The sequence below is a fragment of the Apostichopus japonicus genome, chromosome 9 (genome assembly GCF_037975245.1).
Source record: "Apostichopus japonicus isolate 1M-3 chromosome 9, ASM3797524v1, whole genome shotgun sequence".
Taxonomy (NCBI): Eukaryota; Metazoa; Echinodermata; class Holothuroidea; order Aspidochirotida; family Stichopodidae; genus Apostichopus; species Apostichopus japonicus.
The window spans coordinates 23,070,208-23,093,377 of record NC_092569.1 but is presented as its reverse complement, the minus strand read 5'-3'; the positions used below and the strand labels follow the sequence as shown (position 1 = coordinate 23,093,377).

General features: G+C 32.8%; 2 protein-coding genes across 2 annotated transcripts in view; one reads left to right on the top strand and one right to left on the bottom strand.

The window, feature by feature from the left end:
• Positions 1–23,170, bottom strand: part of LOC139974004 (uncharacterized) — a 222,187-nt gene that overhangs the window by 44,620 nt on the left and 154,397 nt on the right. The window lies entirely within an intron of this gene.
• Positions 9,932–22,914, top strand: LOC139974002 (uncharacterized). The gene is made up of 8 exons (XM_071980914.1): positions 9,932–10,062; positions 17,242–17,272; positions 18,148–18,320; positions 18,712–18,976; positions 19,334–19,542; positions 19,928–20,227; positions 20,479–20,740; positions 21,983–22,914. The coding sequence occupies exons 1-8, from the start codon at positions 9,991–9,993 to the stop codon at positions 22,438–22,440; spliced, it is 1,770 nt and encodes a 589-aa protein (XP_071837015.1). The 5' UTR covers positions 9,932–9,990; the 3' UTR covers positions 22,441–22,914.

The following is a 23,170-nucleotide window of genomic DNA, read 5'->3' as shown; positions in this document are numbered from 1 at the left end:
TGCCTTAGATATGACACCTGACCTACCTAGCGGAGGGCACTTTAATCTCCGAAAAAGGGTAATGTGCGTCTTTAAATGCAATTTGAGCAACGTCGTGACCATAGGTGTGAGTGTGTTTGTATACGCTGAATATGACGTTGTGGTAAACGTGGTTAAACCCGCAACGTTTTCATAGGCATTTAACGCTCTTTTCTGGAAACGTCATGAATACAAAACAATCAAATAAACGGAGAACTGGGAAGTAATTGGGTGGCAATTTTCGTTAGAGTTGGGCAAATATCATTTTATTTTACTCTTTTGGACGTCTTATTTCTTGCATTTCAAGTTGTCAGAATCATTTTAATAAAGAGTCTGCTTGGTCATCAGGATTCAAATATATCGTAAGCTAAGATGACGGTAGCTCTCATGAGACAATTACGTATATTGTCCTTTTCATAGTCGATACATTTTTTCTTTATTGTTAAGGTGATATTTGAAAACGGATTCATTTCTCTCAATATATCCGAAGTTACCAATATACGCCTGAGAGGATTGTGTATTGCTATGGGGGAATACCAGCCAGCTGTTATGGAGCTGTCTGTGATCCTGTCTAAAATCCTTTTGTTGAGGGTCTCCTGTCGGAATTGGAGACAAATTTTGACCCATCTTACAAAGGTGATGATTTTATACCATATCACGACGTCACATGGGAACAATCAACGCATCAATGATTGGTTTTCCAAAAGAAACTCATCATGAAAATGTGATGTTAATAGAAAGATGACCATATGAAATATTTCCATGAGCTATATCACAATTTTTATTTAACTGGCAAAGAAAACGAGTAATATCACACATTACATCGTGTTATTTAAAAGCCCTAGAGACAAAATCCAAGTCTCAAATTTGGCAAAAAAGATGCATCCAGAGCAAGTCAAGCGTATGCAGGAAGCGTTTGCAGATGCTACCAAGGTACCATACAGATATAGATATTCATCAATCTAAAGCCTTATACGCCCACGGATTTTCGTCTTCGTACAAACACTTTCCACATGAGACCCAGTATGCCTACGTACCCAAGTGATCGAAGCAAAACAAAATATGATAAAACTTAGACGCATAGTTTTAAAACTTTCCTTTGCGAACTGAAGCGCCACCGTAGCACCAGCAACACGTCGCTTTAGAACCATGCCCGTGAAATGGTTTGTTTTATGAAAATGTTCCCCCAAAAGGCGAAAGGTTTACCTACTACACGGGGACACCAAATTAATTACCAATGTATGTGAATGCGCCGCCAATGTGGTAAAAAAGACAATTTACCGTTACCTTGCGTCCAGAAAGTCGAAACTGTCATGGTACAAGAAACATCTAATGGATTTTTTCCATGAAACGCCTCTCCAATAAAAAGCGCAAGGATGTATTTATATAGACAGGATGTTTTTTTTATTTTGATATCAAATAGTAAATCCTACTCATCACTCTACAACATTATCAATATATGTACATAGGTGGCGTTAACGAAACTCGAAAATGATAAGATATTTTTTAACTTACATTTGATTGACAATAGACAATTTCACATGAATATTCATTTTATAGCCTAGTTTTCAATAACAATAATGGTTAGGAACCGCATAGGGTACTATGTAACCGAAATAAATACATAAAAGAAATGGGAGAAAAAGATGAAGAATACGAGAGAAAGTTAATAACATTCCGACAGAGAAGTATTATTGAATTAATGGTTGCGTTAATATTGTCGAATTTATATGAAATATTGATAAACATATATTTGAAGCAATGAGAGGGGGCTCTTCAAATTAAACGTACTCATGTAGCCAAACTGTAAAGTGGATTATTAAGACCTATTTTTTTTTTTATTTCATGTCATGATTTTCCCCAGTAAATATAATTGATGAATGGAAACATCTAGTCAATACCTTTTTTTTATTTTTACTCTTAACCCGTCGAAGGTGTTGATTATCTTTAATAATTAACTTAAATGGTGGAGAGAACAAAACGTTGGTGCGGTGTGGTTTAAATTTATATTTTAACAGCCTAGGTTAAATATTACTCGGTCAGCATGCAACAACAGTTACGTCATTACAACACATTCAGGTACATAATGTTACTGTAAGATACAACAGAAAAAATAGAAGAGAAGATATAACACAAGAACATTGCATGTGTCTTGAAAGATGACCTAAGGTAGCTCTTTCGTTGTGATATTTTATAGTAAAGAAACAAACAAAATGAGTGTTGAATATGGTTCAATAACTATTGGGGTTTCTACGATATTCACCTTTAACATTTGATCAATCTTAAGCTACATTTGACGTTAATGCATTGTTTCAACAATCTAATTACTCAACCAACGATTACATTTTTAACACATTGTCAACATGAATTCTAATGTTTTTTTCCCGATTGAGTTTTATGTTGCATCTAGGTATTTGACCCGATGTCGTTGTCCTAGACAATATAGTCCAGTCACTTTAACTGATGGACCTAAACTATGTAAAAGGGTAGTTAAAACTTAAACGAAAAATAGATAAACACCTCGACTGATAATAGTGTTTGTTAACAGGCTAAACCAAATTCAAGTTTGATGTACAATGTTAATGTACCATTGTATCATTGTATCACTATAAGTGATGATAATTATTCAATAATTATACTAATTTTTGCGGTTTTTTTTCTTGAAATAATATCACGTTTAGGCATGAAAACTTGTATGTAGGTAAATGAGTCTTTTTGTCGAAACTTGTCAAATTTCCTTTTTTGATTGTTGTATCGGAGTATAATATTAACAAAATATTTCATAAAATATATTTCATGAAACACAAGTTGGTCCACTATGCACTCATTCTCAGTTTAATTATTAATTGTATTTCAATAATACACAACACTGAGGAATTATTATTTATGTCATACGTAGATAAACGTACCAAGTTGCTTAATTTTTGCGTTTTTTTCATGTATAACGTCAGAGGTTTTTGTACAAAGTCTAACAATTAAGTATATGAATAATATTTTTAATTGTCGTATCAACGGAAGTAGCTATGAAGCTGTAAATTAAATCAATGTGATGAGTTACACAATTATCCTATGATATAATTTATTTAAATGGGCCTATCTGACTTTACTCTTTAACACTAACTCGTAAATTTTATGGACGAAGTATTGAATCGCTTTATTAAGTACTTACTGATTAACCTGCATTGGGTAAAAAACACTGGTGACACTGCAGACCTGTCTGCAGCTTAACGAAACAGCTATGTACTAAACTTACCACGATTAATCGTATTAGCGATTAAAACTACCACTCTCACGAACACGAACGAAGTAAGGTGGTTATCAGGAAACTGATATCAACATATACAACGTTCCAACAATGTAATCTAATTTTATAAATGATTAAATACAAAATAAAGGATATTGCTAACATATAGGTTATAAAAATATGTTTGAATATCGCTTATCAAGTCCACAAATAAGGATTTCATAGAGTATATGATGTAAAGGTTGTCCCCCGACCATATACCCACCGGAATCGAATAGAGGGGGCTCTTCCAATTATATTTTAACAAACTTTAACAAAACCATTTCCAATATCCCATATTCCTAACGTATCCCAATCCCACTCATCACTGTACACCTTTATTATATATACAAAGGTGGCGTATACGACACTGAAATCAAACATCTTTATTCTCATATATGTGATATGGTAATTGACAAATACACATGAATATTGATATTTATATTCTAGAATCGGTGAAATGCGATATGTTCAGTGACAGGAATTCGCAAGCAGTATGGGACGCCTAATATTCTATTACCAAGTTGCTACCAGTAATTCAAAGTGATCTTCGTTGTGTTAGAGGTTGAGACATAACACAAACATAATCAAGTGGATATATTTTAAACGTTTTTGGTATGCTATTCATTTATATTGATCGAAACAGTTTTCAGTAACAATAATATGGTTAGGACTTACATATGCTACTCTGTAAAATAAAATAAAAACATAGAAAGAATGGGAAAAGACCGTGAAGAACACGAGAAATAATTAAAAATATTCCGACTATGAATATTTATTAGCGAAGTTCCTTAAATACTGCTAGAAATGTGTTTGAATAAACGCTCATTATTTACAAGTACGAGTTGAAAGCTCTCCTCCGATATGTGTACACTCGGGAAGCAAACAAAGGGGCTCTTCCAATTAATAATGGTAATTGGTATTAATAATGGAAAGGTACTCATATTGCCAAACTGTAGGGCGGATCATGTGGACCTATTTTTTTTAAATTACATCTCATGATTTTTCTTCTAGTAAGTATAATTGCTGGATGGAGACCTTAATCAATATCACATATTTTCCTTTTTACATGGCTGGAGTACTAAGGTGTGGTTTAAATAAGGTTTTATGTTAACAACCTTGTGTGATATTACTCCGTCAGCTTGCATTCACAGTCATATCATTACAAAAAAAAAAACATGCAGGTACACGTAAAGTAATTGCAAGGTACAAAAAACAAAACATTGCATGTGTTTTAATCGATGGCTTAAGGTAGCTCTTTTGTCTTGATAATTATAGTCCAAGAAAAACAAAATGAGTGCTGAATATGTTTTAATAGCTATTGAGGTTCTCAAGACATTCATCAAAATAACATTTGCTAAATCTCTGGAACGATCCTTGCAAGTAACATTGCTGATGACAGTGGCTCCTCGGGGCAGGCCTTAACGTTCATGCTAATTCATTGTTTTAATAATCTAATAAATCAACCAAGTGAGTTCCCTTTAACTTCATGTATGACGTCAGAGATTTTTGTGCAATTCAGTCTACCAATTAAGTTTATTGAAGATATCTGTAATAGGCTCATCAACGAAACAAGCTATGAAGCTGAGAGTCGAATCAATGTGATTAGTTACATCACCACCAAATTATACTTTTTATATGCATGTGACTCCGCTCTCGCTTTAATATTTACACAAAAAGTATCTGGACGAATTAATGAATCGCTGTATGAAGCAATTACTGATTAGCCTTCCTGGGGTTAAAAACACTGGTGACATACTCTGAGAATCGTCTGCAGCTTAACGAAACAGCTACCTACTATACTAACCACGTTGAATTCGCATTAGCAATTAAATGTACAACTCTCAAGAAAACCTGTGAATAACTCCAGTTTACTTAAAGTAAGGTTTGTGTGTAACTGGTGCTTTAATAACAAAATCTTGAAAAGCTCAGTTTGGTCATGGGAAACACATGGCTAAATTTTTTATCGACGATTTTTTATTTTATTAATAAACTAAGCTGTACTTAACATGTCTGAACTAGTGAGCCAATCTGCAATTTAAAATGCGTCTAACGAATTAAGTTATAAACAATAAAGAGTACTGGATATTTCTAAATAGAGAGTAAATGAGGAAGTTAATTCGACACAATGATTGTTATTGAGACCACCTCCTTCCTTGTTGTAATATTACAATTAGAGACAGTATAGACATATTTTGGTATTATTTTGACCAAATCCCCATGTACTACGTACCCAGCATTAGATATCATTCAGTTTAATTACGGCATCTGTGTGGGTACAACCATTTGGTTGCTCCTTACTACCAGTTAACATTTTAATTCAGTGTCAAACATTTTATCTGACACAGTAACAGTTAATGTGATCTCTTCTAGTAGGCTTGTATAATACTTCACTATGATCCTATGTGACCACATTCCGGATATAATCCTGTAATCACAATTAGGTGATATACGTATACCGTGTTATATGAGCATAAAGACAAGGAAACAGGCAGAGGCGTAGGTGTAGCACTGTACTTTAACGATACGTTTAATTTTACATATGTAAATATTGATTTAATTTGTACAACATTTGAACATCTTTTTCTGCAGTTTAAATTAAGTAACAGAAATACTTTTATCGGTGTTATTTATAACGCCCCCCCCCCCCAGTTCAAACTGTTCATTGTTCATCGAAGAGTTTGACAAAAAAAAACTATTAATTTATTTGCGTGCAACCTTCAAAAAGAAGGATGCCTACATTATGGCGGCTGATTCATTAATAAACATTACTCAGTGGAAGCGTTTGTTTTCTAATGTTAGTATTAGTTCAATTAGTCATTAACTACAGGAATTTGCATGGTTTGATATATTGACCTACACGTTGAGGAGTGTTGCAATGATTTCATCAATGTTGTAACTTTTTTAATACACAGGCATTGTCCTCTTAAAAAAAAAAAACGCACACATGGCCAGGTTTGATATCATCTATAAAACTTATATATGCCTTATACCGAAGATCTTTCAGTAATTTTTCTGATAGACGAAAACAAAAATACACCACATATAGGAACAAGTTGAATAATATGATCACAAAGGTTAGACGAGACTATTTTCGCGAAAAAATAGGTCTAACGTTAATAATGTCAAGAAAATATGGGACGTGATCAATACTTTATTGAAGACAAAAAGTAATAAATCAAATATTTGTCACATTATGACCGATGCGGGGAAAACTAGTGACTCCCAAGTCATTGCTAAAGCTTTTAATATTTATTTCATAAATGTCGATCCATCATTGGCCAGCAAAATAAGAAACAATAACAAGTTTAACTATTCTATTAGTTTAGGGAATTTTTATAATAAAAATACAATCTTCCTCTCTCCCACTGACCCTGATGTGGTTTGAAAGGTAATTCTTTCAATGCCAAGTGGGAAGAGCCTGGGCATTGACCAGATTTCATTCTATGTTTTAAAGCAAGTTCTTATTCTATTGCAGGTATTGAAACCCTTATTTTTAATGTTTCAATAGAAACTGGTGTTTACCTGACAAGCTAAAAAATGCCAAGGTGATTCCAATAGTTCAAGTCGGCGATCCTAGTTTAGTAAATACAGGCCAATATCTGTACTCCCTGTTCTTTATAAAGTATTAGATAGATTAATGTATAACATAATTTCACATTTCCTTAGTAAATACATCATTCGTGATAATAATCACTATGGCTTCCTTAAGAAACATTCTACGTTTATTGGCTCCTACGAATGTTGTTAATAAGGTAACATATACCCTTGATAATAAAATGTATTCTATTGGCATATTTTTGTACGTGTCGAAGGCTTTTGAAACTGTATATCATATTATACTCTTACATAAATTGTACACGTATGGCCGAAGAGGCAGGGTTCACAACTGAATCTGTAGCTATCTAAAAAAATCGCACTCAGTATGTGAACATTAACTCCACAGGTTCTAGTCTACAAACCGTAATTTGTGGTGTCCCTCGGGGATCTATACTTGGTCTTATTCATGATCTATATGAATGATATCATTGTTCTTCTGACAAATTAAATGTTACAATGTTTGCTGATGATACCACTATTCTCTATGATCATAAAGACCTAGCAGTAGGGGCAATAGTATTAACAGGAGAGTGACAAGTACCAAATGTTTAGAAGTTACTATTCATGAGAATCTATATTGGACATTGCATAACAACAATTTATGTAACAAAGTAGCAATGTCTATAGGCATTATTAATAGATTTAAAGATGTACTTGATTATAAAGTTGTTCTATTGTTGTACAATGCACTGATCTTGCCGGTAATTTCTTATGCTAATATGATGTGGGGTTCGGGTCACAGTTATACTATTACAAATGAACATAAACTTAAGAATAGGGCTGTACGCATTATGTACAACGTGGTTTTATTTATCATATACCACCCATGTTTCAAATAACTAGATGTAATGACCATTAATGGTGTATGCATGTTTCGCCTTGTAAATAATCTTCTACTTGATACAATAAGTAACTGCATACAGTATAAATTTGACATTCATAACCATGATACACGCAGTGCTGCTTTTATTCGTAATAATATCTATTTTACTGGTATTAATCTCTTGGATTCATTGCCAAATATTATTAAGGAAATTAGTACAGTAAATATCTTTAGGAAGAGTCTTAAACTCTACCTTACTCAATCATGATTACTCATGTGTGCAATACTTAGTCTACTCGTCTCTTTTAACCTTTATTTGTTGCTTATTCCCTCCCCTACCTAATACGTTTTTTTTATTCTAGCACGGTGGCCAGACTTTGTATAAGGTCTCCGTTTATCTCAGTGTACACTTGTTGTTTATTTTCAATTCTTGATTTGTTCTTATAATTATTTGATTTTCTTATATGTAATATTTTGTATTTTGTTTCATCTGTGATGATAAATAAACGATTGATAAATGCTTTAACATAAGAAGTATGACTCCGATTTCTCGGCACAGATAATAACGTCTAACAATGTGCCTTTGTCTAATTGTAGTAAGAATCCAGCAACGATTCGTCCATTATTAAAGATGTATTTCCTTGTGATGTTGTCATATCGAACACGTGGAACATTGCTACGTGGCTCAATCACGTGTTATCATACGGTTTATATGTCAATCAGATTCCGTTAAGTATCGTATGTTGCCAGCCACGTTGTTTAGCATATAGTAGCTTGTACATGCCAGCAATGACAATAGAAGACATTACCCTGTAAATGATTGTGTAAAGTTAAAGCAGTTAAGGTATCGTGGAATCATAATACGTAACATGGCGTCCGTCAATTTGCGCAATGAATAGGTAGTCCCTGATCATGATCATTTAAAGTGAATTGTATCATTTCAACAGTTTACTGCATGAGTGATATTGAAACAAATAATATAATAATATGTTTAAAAACAGCCGATACTCATAACTAGCACAGTAAGTACTGATGCCACCTGTAACACATGTTACCGTGTTACGAACACAAAGTAATGATTAATGATGCACGGTTGTGGGACTTGAACAGTAGTAACATGTGTTAGACGTGGCACTTGTAGTCACTGTACTAGATATGCGTTTGAAGTAAAGTAGGTACTGTACCGTTTGATCCCAGTTCATAACTCTCTTTAAACTACGCCAATTCGTCATTCCGAGAACGAAGAAATGCAATGTTCCGGTATACCCACAGGCTTACTGATAGCATTAAACGATTAGATACGACTACATTTTCGAATCGCGTGTTAAAGAACTCTCACATAATAGTTGGTACAGCAAATACTGTTATGTCCCACAACCTTGTATCAATAATTATCAGTAATTACTACTCTGTGTTTAAAACATTTGTTACAGGACATGAATAGTAGTTAGTTACTGTACGAGCCATGAATATCGGGTGGAAAAACAATATTATTGTTGTTGTTTAACCAAATTATTGACACTTTTTAACACCCCAGTAAATAAGAACAGAACCACATTGTTAAACAGAAATACTCTATTCCGTGATAGGCCAGCAGAAATTACTTTCCCTGTGATTCGTCTTATATCCGAAAGGTGGTGTTTGATATTGATATATCACGATTCCGAGCGATTTGGTGTTAAAGTATGTTAATACGTTGAGAGCGTCTTTTGTATGCATGATGTCTTATATAAATAAACGACGAACAAACACGGTTCTTAGTGCTTATCATTTGCCTTCTATATTCGACTTAATATTTGTTAATTCGTAAACATATATGGTAAGCTTTAGATAATGAAAATATAGTAATTAAATCCAGTAATGGTCAAAATACTGATAATTTGACATTTATTTTGTGAGATGTAAACAACTATATCCTTATCCTTTCTTATCCTTTTCTTGTGGTTGAATCGCGAGTTCTTAAAATCTAACTAACAATTCGAGATATAGGAGCTTCTATGTAAAAAAAGCACATATTTATCCTGTAATAGTAATGACACTTACATTATATACAGATGTCTATATGTGACACACTAGATTGCATTACATAGTTTATGGATCTTAAATGTGACCGACTGATAAATAACGTGGTGTAATTGGACATCCGTACGTATGAACGTCCCTCCTTGGGTAACGAATTAACGTTCATTACTTATGTCACTCTCTCAGAAGGTCAGCAAGTATCTCCTTTATTTCTGCACCCTTTTCTCTGTTTCATTTTGGATCAATGGCAGAACTTCGAAGCAACTATATTTTGGTTTTTGCGGTGTTATTGCTTTTAAACTCGAGTGGTTTTCGGGTAAGTCTCTAAAATATTAATAAAATAAAATTAATTTCTTCAAAGTAAAATTGAATTGATTTGTTTTACTTGTATATTTTTTTCACTGATTTACAATTTGGAATTCAGTATTTCATTAACTTCAGATTAAAGACTTACTTTTTTTCTACATATAAAATATAACAACGGTCTACCTGCTCTGACTTGTTACCTGGAGTATTAGTAGAAATATTACGATTAATGAGCTATCGGCTGTATTCAAATCTAACTTTTTTGAAACTTTGATATATTTTTTTTAATGTTGTGCGATATCGAGCATTATTCTGCACACAATTATCTCTCTGTATTACTTTATTGCATTTATTATCTTGCCCTTATATTTTCTGCTGATAGCCCCACTGTTCGTACTGTCCATCATGTATCATTAGTTGATACCCAATTATGAATTACATCATTGATTTTTTGAGAATCAAACAAACGCGTAAAAAGAAAATCTATAAAATAATTTTACTAGGCAGAACATCTCTCTTTGACATGTCTTTTTAGAGGCTAAACTATTAAAAAATCAAGACGAATATCTTTAGAGAATAACTTTGAAACATACAAAATGCATATACATATTGAAATGTTTAAATGTTATCACTTATATATATCTCAAATTCACACACATCTGTTTATAATACAACAAGTTTCTCGTCCATATGGAGTGCACAGCCGGTCTTGTAACGAGGGCATAAGGGTTTCAAAACCCTACATATGATTGAATATCCGTTATTCTATGCTAAGGAATTTAACGTTATGATTAACTTGTGAACTAATCATTTGTTTATCAAAGAAAATATCGGATGAAATTTAAAATGCGAAGGTATAAAACAACTAACTATGTCAAGAAAGAACTTGAGAAGTTATTCCTTCACGATGACAATTTCATCCATCAGTTCATAAAATAATTCATATTTTACGAATACAACATTTATCTCTCCGTCAAAATTACTGCCGAACTAGTATGATAAATAAATAAAAATCAGCTTTTGATTTTCTAAGAGAACAAATATGCATACAGAAATGATAATTAAAGTTCTAAATAAGTTTAATTTCTAAATTGCTATTTTTACAACGTTAAACTGATATGATCAATCTGTTGGATTTAGTATTCCGCAAAAAAAAAAAAAAATTCTTATACACAGATTGTTTAATATGTCAAAATTAAAGTATTGATAGGTTTTTCGTGTACATAAAAATAGCAGCCTTACGCAAATTAACTATTTTTTTTTTCAAGCGAGCTAAGAAAACCTCAGTATTGTAACAGTTCATCTAAGAGCAATAAAACACTTAAGAATTGGCTTTTCACGAAATTGTTAATATGTTTAGTCATACAATTTATAACTGACAACAACTTGGATATGTGCCCGCTGGGCAGGTATCTGTACATCATTACACAATTAACGCATTAATGTAACGCACTCTTCAATACAGGCTACTACGTACGAATATATATATTGATCAGTTCATCATAAAACAATACCCAAGAGGAAATAGAATGTAACTTAAAATGATCAACAATTATTTTTTTTCTTCAAACATCTGCAAAACACCTTATATTTGATTTAGGTAATTTGGCAACCAATATTTAAAATCCAAGTATCACCGTTTTATCCTAGCATTATACTGATATATCGTCTCCATTAGTGTACAAAAAGTTTATCTTAATAATTCTGCAGTTCATATTGAAACTTTTTTATTCATGACCAAGCAATGTCAATCTTAATATTCCTTCTTAAAACGTATTAACCTCCTAATTTCAATCGTTCCCCTTACTATTTTGCGGGTTAAGGTAACACTGTATGTTCTCCAATGATTTGTTTTCCCTCTGGCGGTCATAGCATCGTATTACACATGTATCTGTTAAAAATGTATTTGATTCGGTCATGTCCGTTAACCATAGGAATGATTTTTAACGCACGTCAATGTAATAATCATCAACTAAATGTGAATATTCAAATAGTCGACATACATGTAAGAATTTTGCACGAAACTTTCCTTTAAGAATACAAATAGAGTAAGACAATTATAGACTAAATGTTATGCAAAGTGATAGGAAATAAAGTATAAATAAAAAAAATCAATGTGAAAAGTTTTTAATTTTGAAATTGTGACTGTAGCATCAAAAAGTGCGTCTACTAACCGACAGTTAGAAAGAAAGATTCATGCTAAGAAAGTTTTTTTTTTAAGTTTTACCAAAGCAATGTCAAGAAAAAGTAGAACAGTAACACAGACTTGTTCATTAACATTACTCAATCATCCCAGACAAAAACATAAATAAATGTATGTATCTTCTCGCTGTGCGTTTCCGTTGTAAAGTTCCTGATTCTGTATTTTAAAAGAACAAAAACTGTAGAAATGTTGTCATTTATGATTTAGAGCTATTTTCCCACGTTGTCGACAGCACAGGCTTGAAGCCATCATATCTTCGTTTCTTCATGCAAAGTCTTTAATTAAAACTATTGAAAACTTTACCATACAACACGTGATCACCTAGACAAGAACGGCTATTATTCAAAATCGTGTTGTTTTTATTGAGTCTAGACGAGGTTTTATTGCCAAGAATTTTCAAAATGGATATAGCTTTACAAAAACTCTATAAATTGTTTCACAAGAAACCTAAACGGTCTTGTAACGAGAGCATATGGGTTTCAAAACCCTACATATGATTAAGTATCCATTAACCTACGCTAGGAAAAGTGCCTTGATGATTAACTTGTAATTTAACCAATAATTTATTAATCAAAGAAAATATCGCATGAAGCTTAAAATGAAAATGTATAGAACAAGTAACAATATCATAAAACAACTTGTGAAGTTATTCCTTCACGATGACAATTTGTTCTGTCAATTCAAGAAAAATTTCATATTTTCCGAATACAAAGTGTATCTCTCCGTCAAAATGACTGCCCAACTAGTATGAAAAAAAAAGATCAATTTCAGCTTTTGATTTTTTAAAGAATAAATATGCATACAGAAATGATAAATACACTTTTGAATCAGTTTAATATCCAACTTGCTATATTTACAACTTTATACTGATATTATCAATCTGTTGGATTTATTATTCGAAATAAGCATAATTCCTAATAAACAGACGTTTAACATGTGAACATAATGTATTGATGGGTTTTTCGTGTACATAAACATGGCAGCTTTACGCAGTTTAGCTTAAATGTTGTCTATTTTTTACAAAACGAGCTCAGAAAACCTCAGTATTGTAACAGTTTATGTGTGCAATATTTAACAATCAAGTTTACACTACAAAAACAGTACTAGATCAATTCAAAATTATAGAATTCCAAGCACTTTTAAATTCTCGTTCACAAAAGTGTTAATATGTTAAGTATTACAATGTATATATATCTGACAACAACTTTCATTTTGCCCTCTGGGCAGGTATCCGTAAAACATAACAGAATAGACGCATTTATGTAATACACTATTCAAAACAAGCACGTAGGCCTACGAACGAATAAATATTGATCAGTTCATCATGCAAATACACCAGAGGAAACGAATGTTTTTTACAAGGATCAACAATTATTTGCCAAACATCCCCAACACACCTTATATTTGATACAGGTAATAAGGAAACCGATATTTGTAAGCCAAGTAACCCCTTTTGTACTAGCTCAATACTGATACATCGTCTCTAATAGTTTTATGTACAAAATGTTTATCTTAATAATTCTGTATTTTGTATTTTTCATGACCAAGCAATGTCAATCTTAATATTTCTTCTTTTAAATGTATCAACCTGTTAATTTCAATTGTTTCCCTTACGATTTTCCGGGTTAAGGTAACACTGATTGTTCTCCAATGTCTTGTTTCCTTCTGGTGGTCATTGTATTGTATTACACATGCATCTGTTAATAATATTGTCGATTCGGTCATGTGCGATTATCATATGGATGATTTTGACGCTATCAATGTAATAATCATCAACTAAATATAGTTATTCCAATAGCCAACATGTTTGTAACAAGTTTGCACGAAACGCCGCTTTAAAACTAAAAATAAAGTACGAAAATTATAACCTCAATGTTATGAAAAGTGATAAGAAATTGAGAATAAAGTATAATACAAAAAAGTCAATGTGAAACGTTGTTCGTTTTGAAATTCTGCCTATAACATCAGAAAGATCGTCCACAATAATAAACAAATATTGAAGCTAAGAATTTGTATTTAAAAGTTGTACCAGACCAACGTCAAGAAAAAGGAGAATAGTAAAACAGACTTGTTTATTAACAATACTCAATCCTCCTAGACAAAACAATAAATAAATACGTATGCCTTCACGCTGTGCGTTTCCGTTGTAAATTTCCTGATTCTGTTTTTTTAAAAGAACAAAACTGTAGAAAGGTTATAATTGATGATTCAGAGCTTTTTTTGCCACGTTGTCGACAAGACAGGGTTGCATCCATGATTTCCTCGTTTCTTCCTTGCAAAGTCTATAATTTAAAAATATTGAAAACTTACCATACAACACGTGAACACGTAGACAAGACCGGCTATTATTCAAAATCGTGCTGTTTTGAGGGAATCTAGAGGATGTTGGTTGTCAAGAAATTTTAAAATGGATATAGCTTTACAGAAACTCTAAAAATTGTTCTACAATTGTTTTACAGTCATGTTTGAAATTTGATGTGACTGTTGAACAGTTACCTATCATTTTTTTTAAAGTTAACAGATATCGTTTACTTATGCACTTATATAATTGTTCGTAACTACTTTGACAAAAATATTTTTTTGAAGAACAATTTTGCACGACTCGTATATCATTAGCTTCTATCTCCCAACATACTTAATTGACGAGTCATCAGATAATCTCAGCACATGTAAACCATGTAAGAGTTGTCCTGAACCAATGCACAAATAAAATACTGACTAATTCTTATATGTTATATTCAATAGGATAAATGTGATGTTTTACTGACTTCGACGTATCGGGCATTTATGCAATATATCTGATTTATTTCCTCCTTCAAAGTTATATCTAACTTTCTTTCATACAACGCTTTGCGCACAGGCGTCAAATGACACTTCCTTTTATATCAAGAGAAGAAAAGAAAGATATGTGTCGTTATTATAATATGTGTTATCCTTGATTTAGAATACTTCAGAGAATTACGCCAACGAAAGGTAGAAAACAAATATTCATGCACATTTTGTTATGAACAAGGATGTGTTTTCATGGGAGCTGGGTTCACGGGGATGTTGTGTGGCTTCCAAGAATGGTGTTCTGTCTTAAATAGATACAGTAAACATGAAGTTGCCGAAAGAGTATCCATTTTTGCTGATGTGCACAAAGGGTAATCTAAACAGTTTTCGTTATGGAAACGCTAACTTGTCTTTTACTATACATGAGGTTATTTTGATTAAGTGTGAATCGACATACAAGTGTTAGGCTTTGACAAATATTTTCTACTTCGATCATAAAGTTTTTTTTTTCATTTATAAAAATATAAAATATAACTTTACCCATGTTTTCGTAGGTTACAGATAACTCTGCATAATGTAAATACATTGAAAGCCTTAGTTATTGCATACGTTCTGAGTACAAGATTTCTAAAAAGATCGACATATTTTCTATGATAAAGCAAAAGTTGTTGTCGCAAAAAGCTGTTGTAGCAGTTTTAGCTTTCAGACGAACGAATGTTGACAATTAGCTTCAGTAGCTGGGACGTAAAACGTAAACGTGTTTTGTGATGTTGAAGACAAAAAAGATCTATTGTGTTGTTATGCTTGTACAAGTCAATCAAGTGGCTTGCACGTATCAAAACAAACAATACTTTTCTTCCCAACGGATGAATTTTCAATTAATATGCATTTTTATGGCTCTTTGTTGGGTCATATTTTCAAAACTTGGCTATTTTCAAGCTTTTGAGGGTAAATTGCACGTTGTCCCAGTGTTCAAGTACCTCATTAGCATAATATATCCACTTTCCCGCTATAGATAATTGCACTTAGCTTACTATACGAACACCACTAGGAGATCAATGTTTTACGGATCATGAATTTTCTTCATTTCTTTTCAAGGAGGACAGAATAAAGTATTCCATTGTGAAAATAGAATACAATTTGATGAATATTGTAACTAGAGTACGTTTGCACATAGTTCGAATTTCGGCAATAATTTCACTTGTTTTTATTTAAGTTTCCAAACAGAAAATGTTGAATTCTTGAATTCTTGAATTGCATCGTTTCTGCATAATATAGACCTTTAAGTGTTGTTAATAGGTTACGGAAGCGTATGAGAGACACGATCACATTGCAAAACGTCATAAATCTTAAAATAACCGTTTTAAGAGATGCTCTTAGTATGCGAAAAGGTAAAAGGTAAAAATTACAAAATTTTTATTAAATTAGTTAAATTAAATTAAATTAATTGGTCAATACTATGCAACTTGAGAGCATGCCAAACAACTTTAGCGGCCTTTAAAGTTTCTCTATATTGATTAAAGCCTTATTATATCAACTATGTTTTTTGCAAAGGTTTAATTTGTTTTCAATCCATAGATAACGCTGATGTTTGTACTCTTAATTTTCTTTCAATAACATATTGTAGCTTTTTTCCCGCTTTCTCAGATAATATGTCATTCACATTTCGATTAGCATAATGCACAGGGATTGATAAATTTCATCTGTTTATCGTAATTATGATCGTTTAATTAGTTAGTGTATAGTGACCTATTATTGTTTTATGTATATTAACGAGAATAAGAAGAATTAAAAGACATGCAAACGGACCTAGAATCATATTTAACATCAAACAATTAATGTTATTCTATAAAACCTCCTTCTAATCTTAGCTATGCTTATAAGCAGTAAAATCAATCTTAAATAAATATTAAGATTGCGAAACATTCTACTACTGCTTGGAATTTGGAATGTGATATTTTCTTTCCGTTCTTTTACCTTTTATATATAATCAGTTGAAAATAGTTCATTTATTTGAATCAAATGCTCTTAAATTCTGTACTGTATATTTTACCTTAAAATAATAGGACCTGTTAAAGTAAAGGTGTACTAGATCAGCATATCTCCTGTATATTGTGATACATTGACCGTCGTACAACATTCTTAACTCGATATTGTTTCTTTAGAATGTACTTTACTTAATCGTAAATTCCCTTTAATTGTTTGCTACCTCAGATATCGTCAAGCACAAGAGTCAACGATTCAAGTAAGTTTTCGTTCTGTAAGAGTAACGATTTATATAAACTACCGAGAACTAACCAATTAACATAAATTTGTTATCTAAATAATAGTTCGGAAAAAAGTTTAATTTAGAAAAGAACCATCTAGATGTACTTCATATGTGGTACATTCTCCTATTCCAATTTGTAAGATAAATAATGATTTACAATTCTCGATAATTTCCTTGTACTGTGTATTGAAGTATTTTTAGCGCTGATTGGGGTTAATTAAAAAGGAAAGAATACAAGTCATTAGTCAATTTTTATTTCAAGCAATAAAGGTATTTCCGATTATATGAATTCATACTTGTTCGTCATTTGTGCAAAGTAAGTTGGCCTGACGTTTCGATCCTAGCAGGATATTCTTCAGAGGCTAAATGACAAGTAACAATAACAGAAGGGACAAAACACGCATTTTGTTTAGATTTTTCATACTGTAAGCTCGTTCAATAATATGGCACTTTCAAATCTCAGGTCAGTGCTGATGAAGGTTAGATTGTTGTCAGGTGAAAACAGGGCCAAACCATACCCTAATGTCAAGGAAAGCTATCACTTATCATGTTTGCTTCTATGACCTTTTCGCCACATCGTGACGGTAATTCTTTGCGTTAGATTTTCATTTCAAATAAAATATACTTGCTTATATTAGCCTCCATGAATATTAGCCTAAAATGATCGAATACATTTTCTGATGGTTCATAGTAATTACAACGTCATGTTTTTTTTTGTGTTTTTAAACAAAACTATTGCAATGTAGCCATATATTATATTTCTCTTGAAATAATTCTTTACATATGGAAGTGTATCTGCAATAGTTTTACGATTTGTTCTCATCTTGTTCTTTACATTATCTTGGTGCTAGACTTGCAGTATTTTCTATTCCAAACTCCGGAGTATCCAAGGGATTGTCATGAAGTACTTAACCAATGCTCTGCTACCTACGCCAAATCCGGTGTATACCTGATTAAACCTGACCAGTATCAGGAACCATTTCAGACATATTGTGATCATAACACTTCATCTGGAGGTTGGACAGTAAGTAATATATTTCAAGACGTAAACACGTTACTCTTCAAGACACACTTTGTAGGACACATTAGAATTTTCAGTCAATATTAGTTTTACAGTGTGTCGGATGATATACCTTGTAGGATGTATGAATATTTAAAGCCTAATATCGGAAGCAAAACTACCCAGATTAATTACATTGAAATTTAATACGATTATAAAACTTATTTTTTCTCTGCACAACTAGGCTAGTAATCTAGATATGTGTTTCAGGATAAGATGAAACGCAACATCACAGATATGTTCTATGCTATTCGTATTTATTGAGGTGAGCCACAAATGTTGGCTATAAGGTTCAGATCATAAGTTAATGAAATTTATCCGATAGTTATCTACCTATATTGTTTTAATTCTCCAGGTCATACAACGACGTTTTGATGGATCCATCGGTTTTAATCGAACCTGGGACGACTACAAAAACGGAATTGGTTTCTTAGGCAGTGAATTTCGTATAGGTAATGAAAAGTTAGCTCACTTGATAAACCAAAAGAATTACCAGCTGCGCATCGAGCTAGAGAATTATGCAGGCCAGTCATATTCCTTGACATACGACAACTTTCGCATAGCCGATGAATGGGGGAATTATTCTATAACAAGTCTTGGTGTTGTCTATGGAATAACAGGTTAGACTTTTTATAAAAATATTTTCTCTAAATCTTTGATCTCGAAACGGAAATTGAAGAATGCTTAGTAAAAGTTTCAATGGAGGAAATGATTTTCATACACAACTATATTGATTGATCCAATAGTCGAATACTTGAAAATGTAATATTATTTTTGTTTGTGACATAAATGAGTATAGTTGAATGAGCCATAACAATTAAAAATCCGGCTTACATTTAATCCTATGTTAACAATCAGCAAAGGTTCCGAGCGGCCAGAGCATTACGATGGTAACACGATTCGCTAATTACGTAATGTCGTAACAGTGAGCTAACACTTTAAGCCATGATTAACTTGTTGTGATTTTAATTTCCCAGATTTAAACTTCACCTGGTGCTCATCCAACAAGGATAATTTTGACAATACATGTGAAAGAACTTGTGAGAATCCAAATGATTGTGTCATACCGGATCCAGCGGATCCAGAGAGATGTCTTTGTCCAGAAAACCACATGATTCTTGGAGATAGCTGCATACCTATAGAGCAATGTGGCTGTTACGTTCAAGGGGAAGGCGTCGTTTTAGCAGTAAGTTTATTTGATGCCGTTCACAAGTCTTAATATATAACATGAAAAGTACACTATAACTTAAAATCTTGGATTGCAATTGATTGACCTTACTTTTTATTGTATCTGTTATTAAATTCTCATGATGATTGATGATATTGATTTTCACTTTTATTTCGGTTTTACATGTTCTAGCAAAAGTCTTATAATTGAGACCTAGCAAAGTACAAGGCATCCAAAGCAATTACACCCAGAATGATGAACTTCACCTAACATATTTAAAACGCTCATGACCATGAAGTAGTAGACATTTAGTTTTACTCAAAGAGCATTACCAAGCGTTGTACCAAATAAACATTGATTTTACTTTCACTGGAATATGTCGTTTAACGTTTATCTTTTCCAGGAAGGTGAATCATACATCAATTCTGACTGTTCCTTACTGATAACTTGCAACAGTAACGTACTTACAAGTGAGAGTTACAGTTGTAGTGCAGACGCAACCTGCGAGGAGCGGAAGGATGTCCGTAGATGTTACTGTAACGAATGGTTTGAAGGCGATGGTCTTACATGTACCCGCAGTGGACCGAGAGATTGTTCTGATCTTTACGCAGCAAACAGAACAAATAACGGAGCATATACCATTTATCCCGCTGGAAGCTCTAATTTTGAAGTCTATTGTGAAATGTCTAGTGGTGGTTGGACAGTAAGTTTTAACTTTTGAAAAACAGAACTTTACCATGTTAACTTTTTATTTTCTCATATAACATGACTTCTTTCACTAACATTTTAATTAAATAATTCAATTATTTGATTCAATTGATCCATCTTCCTATCGCTTTAATCCAATCGGATATTGACCTTCACCAATCAATTTATCTAAATTATTGTAGTACAAATGAGATATTTCATATATTACTCACATCCAATCGATAAACTCGTTGATTTTCATTCTAGATTTTGCAACGACGTACAAGTAGCTCCGTCAGCTTTTATCGAAACTGGAATGAGTACAAAAACGGGTTTGGGATCCCAACGGGAGATCATTGGATTGGCAACGACAAAATATACAAATTGACAAATCAAAAAGCCTACCAACTCCTAATAGAAAAGACAAACACGGAAGGATCAACATACCACAGCCGTTATTCATCTTTTAGTATCAGTAACGAGGGAGACAAATACCAACTCTCGTTGCGTGGCTACAATGGAAATGCTGGTATGTATTGTGCTAAATGTTCATCATACGCATACTTGTAGTTATTACGTAATATCATTCTAGCATAACTACCTGTAGTCGTAATCACACTCTTGGATTTGTACTCGTATATATACTCAGGTCATGTTATACATCTAGTGTATATACTAATGTCAAACTGTATTAGACGTTTAGCTTACAGTCCCGTGCGCATTGCTCATTATACAATTGCCTTGCATATTAGCACGTGTTGGTAAAATGATATATTGTTGTAACATCATAATATATGATATGAACCACTCTTATATAGTTAGTAGCGTCTGCTTGCTTGCAAATGTCGAGCTTAAAACATAAAGGAATATTAACAAGTCTGACAACCGAAGAACCGCTGCAGCATTTCAGCTTACTTTGTGATTGAAATATGTTATTAAAGAGTGAATTGAATTAATTTCTTAAAGAACGACTTTATCATTTCCAAACAAAAGAAAATTAAGTTACATTTGACCATGCAATATTTTTTCATGACATTGATTGAAAGGCCAATGATATTACAATAATAGCAACAAAAGTATCAAATAATTCGGACACTTTTTTGTGAGATCAGTCGAGACGAATTGTATGTGTTACATTCTTAATGAGAATTATTTGCCGCATTTTTTATCGTTAGAAATGTTTAATCATATGGTAAACTATTAGTTTGTTGATATCAAATTAAAGTAATCCGTCAGTATGAAATATAAGACGTTATCACGAGAGAAGATGATGACATGAATGATACAATCAAACACTTTATTTCTCTCACTCTTATTTGAACACCTAGCATATATTGAACAGTCAAAACTATATATTTTACAAAAAGCCGAGAGTGAATATTTCAACAAGTGCACCTTTTACATTTCTGTTAATCTGACACTCAGTACTATATTATTAATTAATATTTGTTGAAGGAAGAGAAATATTAATATGAATACAATATACACTGCACATAAAGAAATATGTTATAATACTTCACGATGTTCGCAAATGAGGTCCCAGACGAATTGGCAGAATTGAAACCGCTCCAGTAAAATCCGCAAACTTGAATCCAAAACAAAAATATTACGTAAGCCCAAACTTAAACGAACAAACAACAACAAAAAATATACCCGACAACTACAGCAAACGACTTCAAAGTGACATAATAATGTCCATTTATAAAAAAGGAAACGTCTTCATATTTTACAAGAAAACACCTTCATTAATTATTTGCTAATTTCCTTCCAGTTAACAATGCTATGGGAGCAAATTCAGGATATCGATTTAGTACGCACAATGAAGACAATGATGGATCGAGTACCTTCGACTGTGCAGAAAAACACCGAGGTGGCTGGTGGTATCCAGACGATACTAGCACGGGCTCTACCAGCAACTGCTACTCATTCAGCGACCGCGTAGCTACAGGTGGCTACGATTACTCTGGCTGTTATTGTTGTTATTATTATTATTGTTATTATTATTATCATTATAAATGTTATTATTGCGATGGCTGTAGTGGTTATAATCCTTATAGAAGATGCCGAAACAAAAATCCGGTTTATGAGACAAATTTCTATTCCTGCGGCTACTCCAATCTGAATGGGGATTACTCGTCCAACGATTACCGCGGTATCTTCTGGAAGAATCTTCACGGTTCTGATTGCGGAATAACAACAACAACAATGAAAATACAGCCAAGTCAATGATCAAAGTAGTGGATATGAAGTCTTCAAGGTAACAAGGACAGGAAACGGTTGGCGATATAATAGCATATATTAAACATGGAAGTACATATCGAAGCTATAGTGGAAGTTTGCGTATTTGAAAGATCGAAGTGAAGGAAAGAGACACTAATAAGCCTTCTAAGGCAATACTATATTTTTGGGCAAAATACAAAACAACGGTGAACCATTTTACCAGTGGGACAGCCAGCACAAAGAATTCGATGGCGTTGACACTTTTTCAATTGTTTTCGATAATTGCATTGGATTCGAAACTTGTCTTTTAAAATGTTATCAGTAATAATGGCACTGAGAATGCAATGAAATTATGCAATGAAATATATTTAAAAAAATACATCAGTATGCTGACTAGTCATGTTCCATTCCAAATGTTGCGATTATATTGAATAAAAGTAAGTGGCAATGTAATGACATCGCTTAACTAGCAACGACATCGTATATGTTTCGACGTACTTTCTTGGATGTTTATGTAGTACGTTTGAGAGATCAGTTCTACTTCCAGAATAAAGCGCACTGGTTTATGCACAAACAAAACAACCAACCGAAATTACCATAATATGTCCCCTTCTTATTCCTGAATCAATATCCTTACATTGAAACAATTAGATGATACATTTGCTTTCGATAATGAAAGAAGCGTTTACATGCACGCGAAGTTGATCATATATAACCAGGGTTCTGGGAGACTCCTTTA

Excerpts from the sequence above, each read along its gene's own strand:
- LOC139974002 (XM_071980914.1), top strand. The coding sequence starts at position 9,991 with ATGGCAGAACTTCGAAGCAACTATATTTTGGTTTTTGCGGTGTTATTG. Across the intron at positions 17,273-18,147 it reads CACAAGAGTCAACGATTCAA|ACTTGCAGTATTTTCTATTC; the intron begins GTAAGTTTTCGT and ends TCTTGGTGCTAG. Across the intron at positions 18,321-18,711 it reads CTTCATCTGGAGGTTGGACA|GTCATACAACGACGTTTTGA; the intron begins GTAAGTAATATA and ends TTAATTCTCCAG.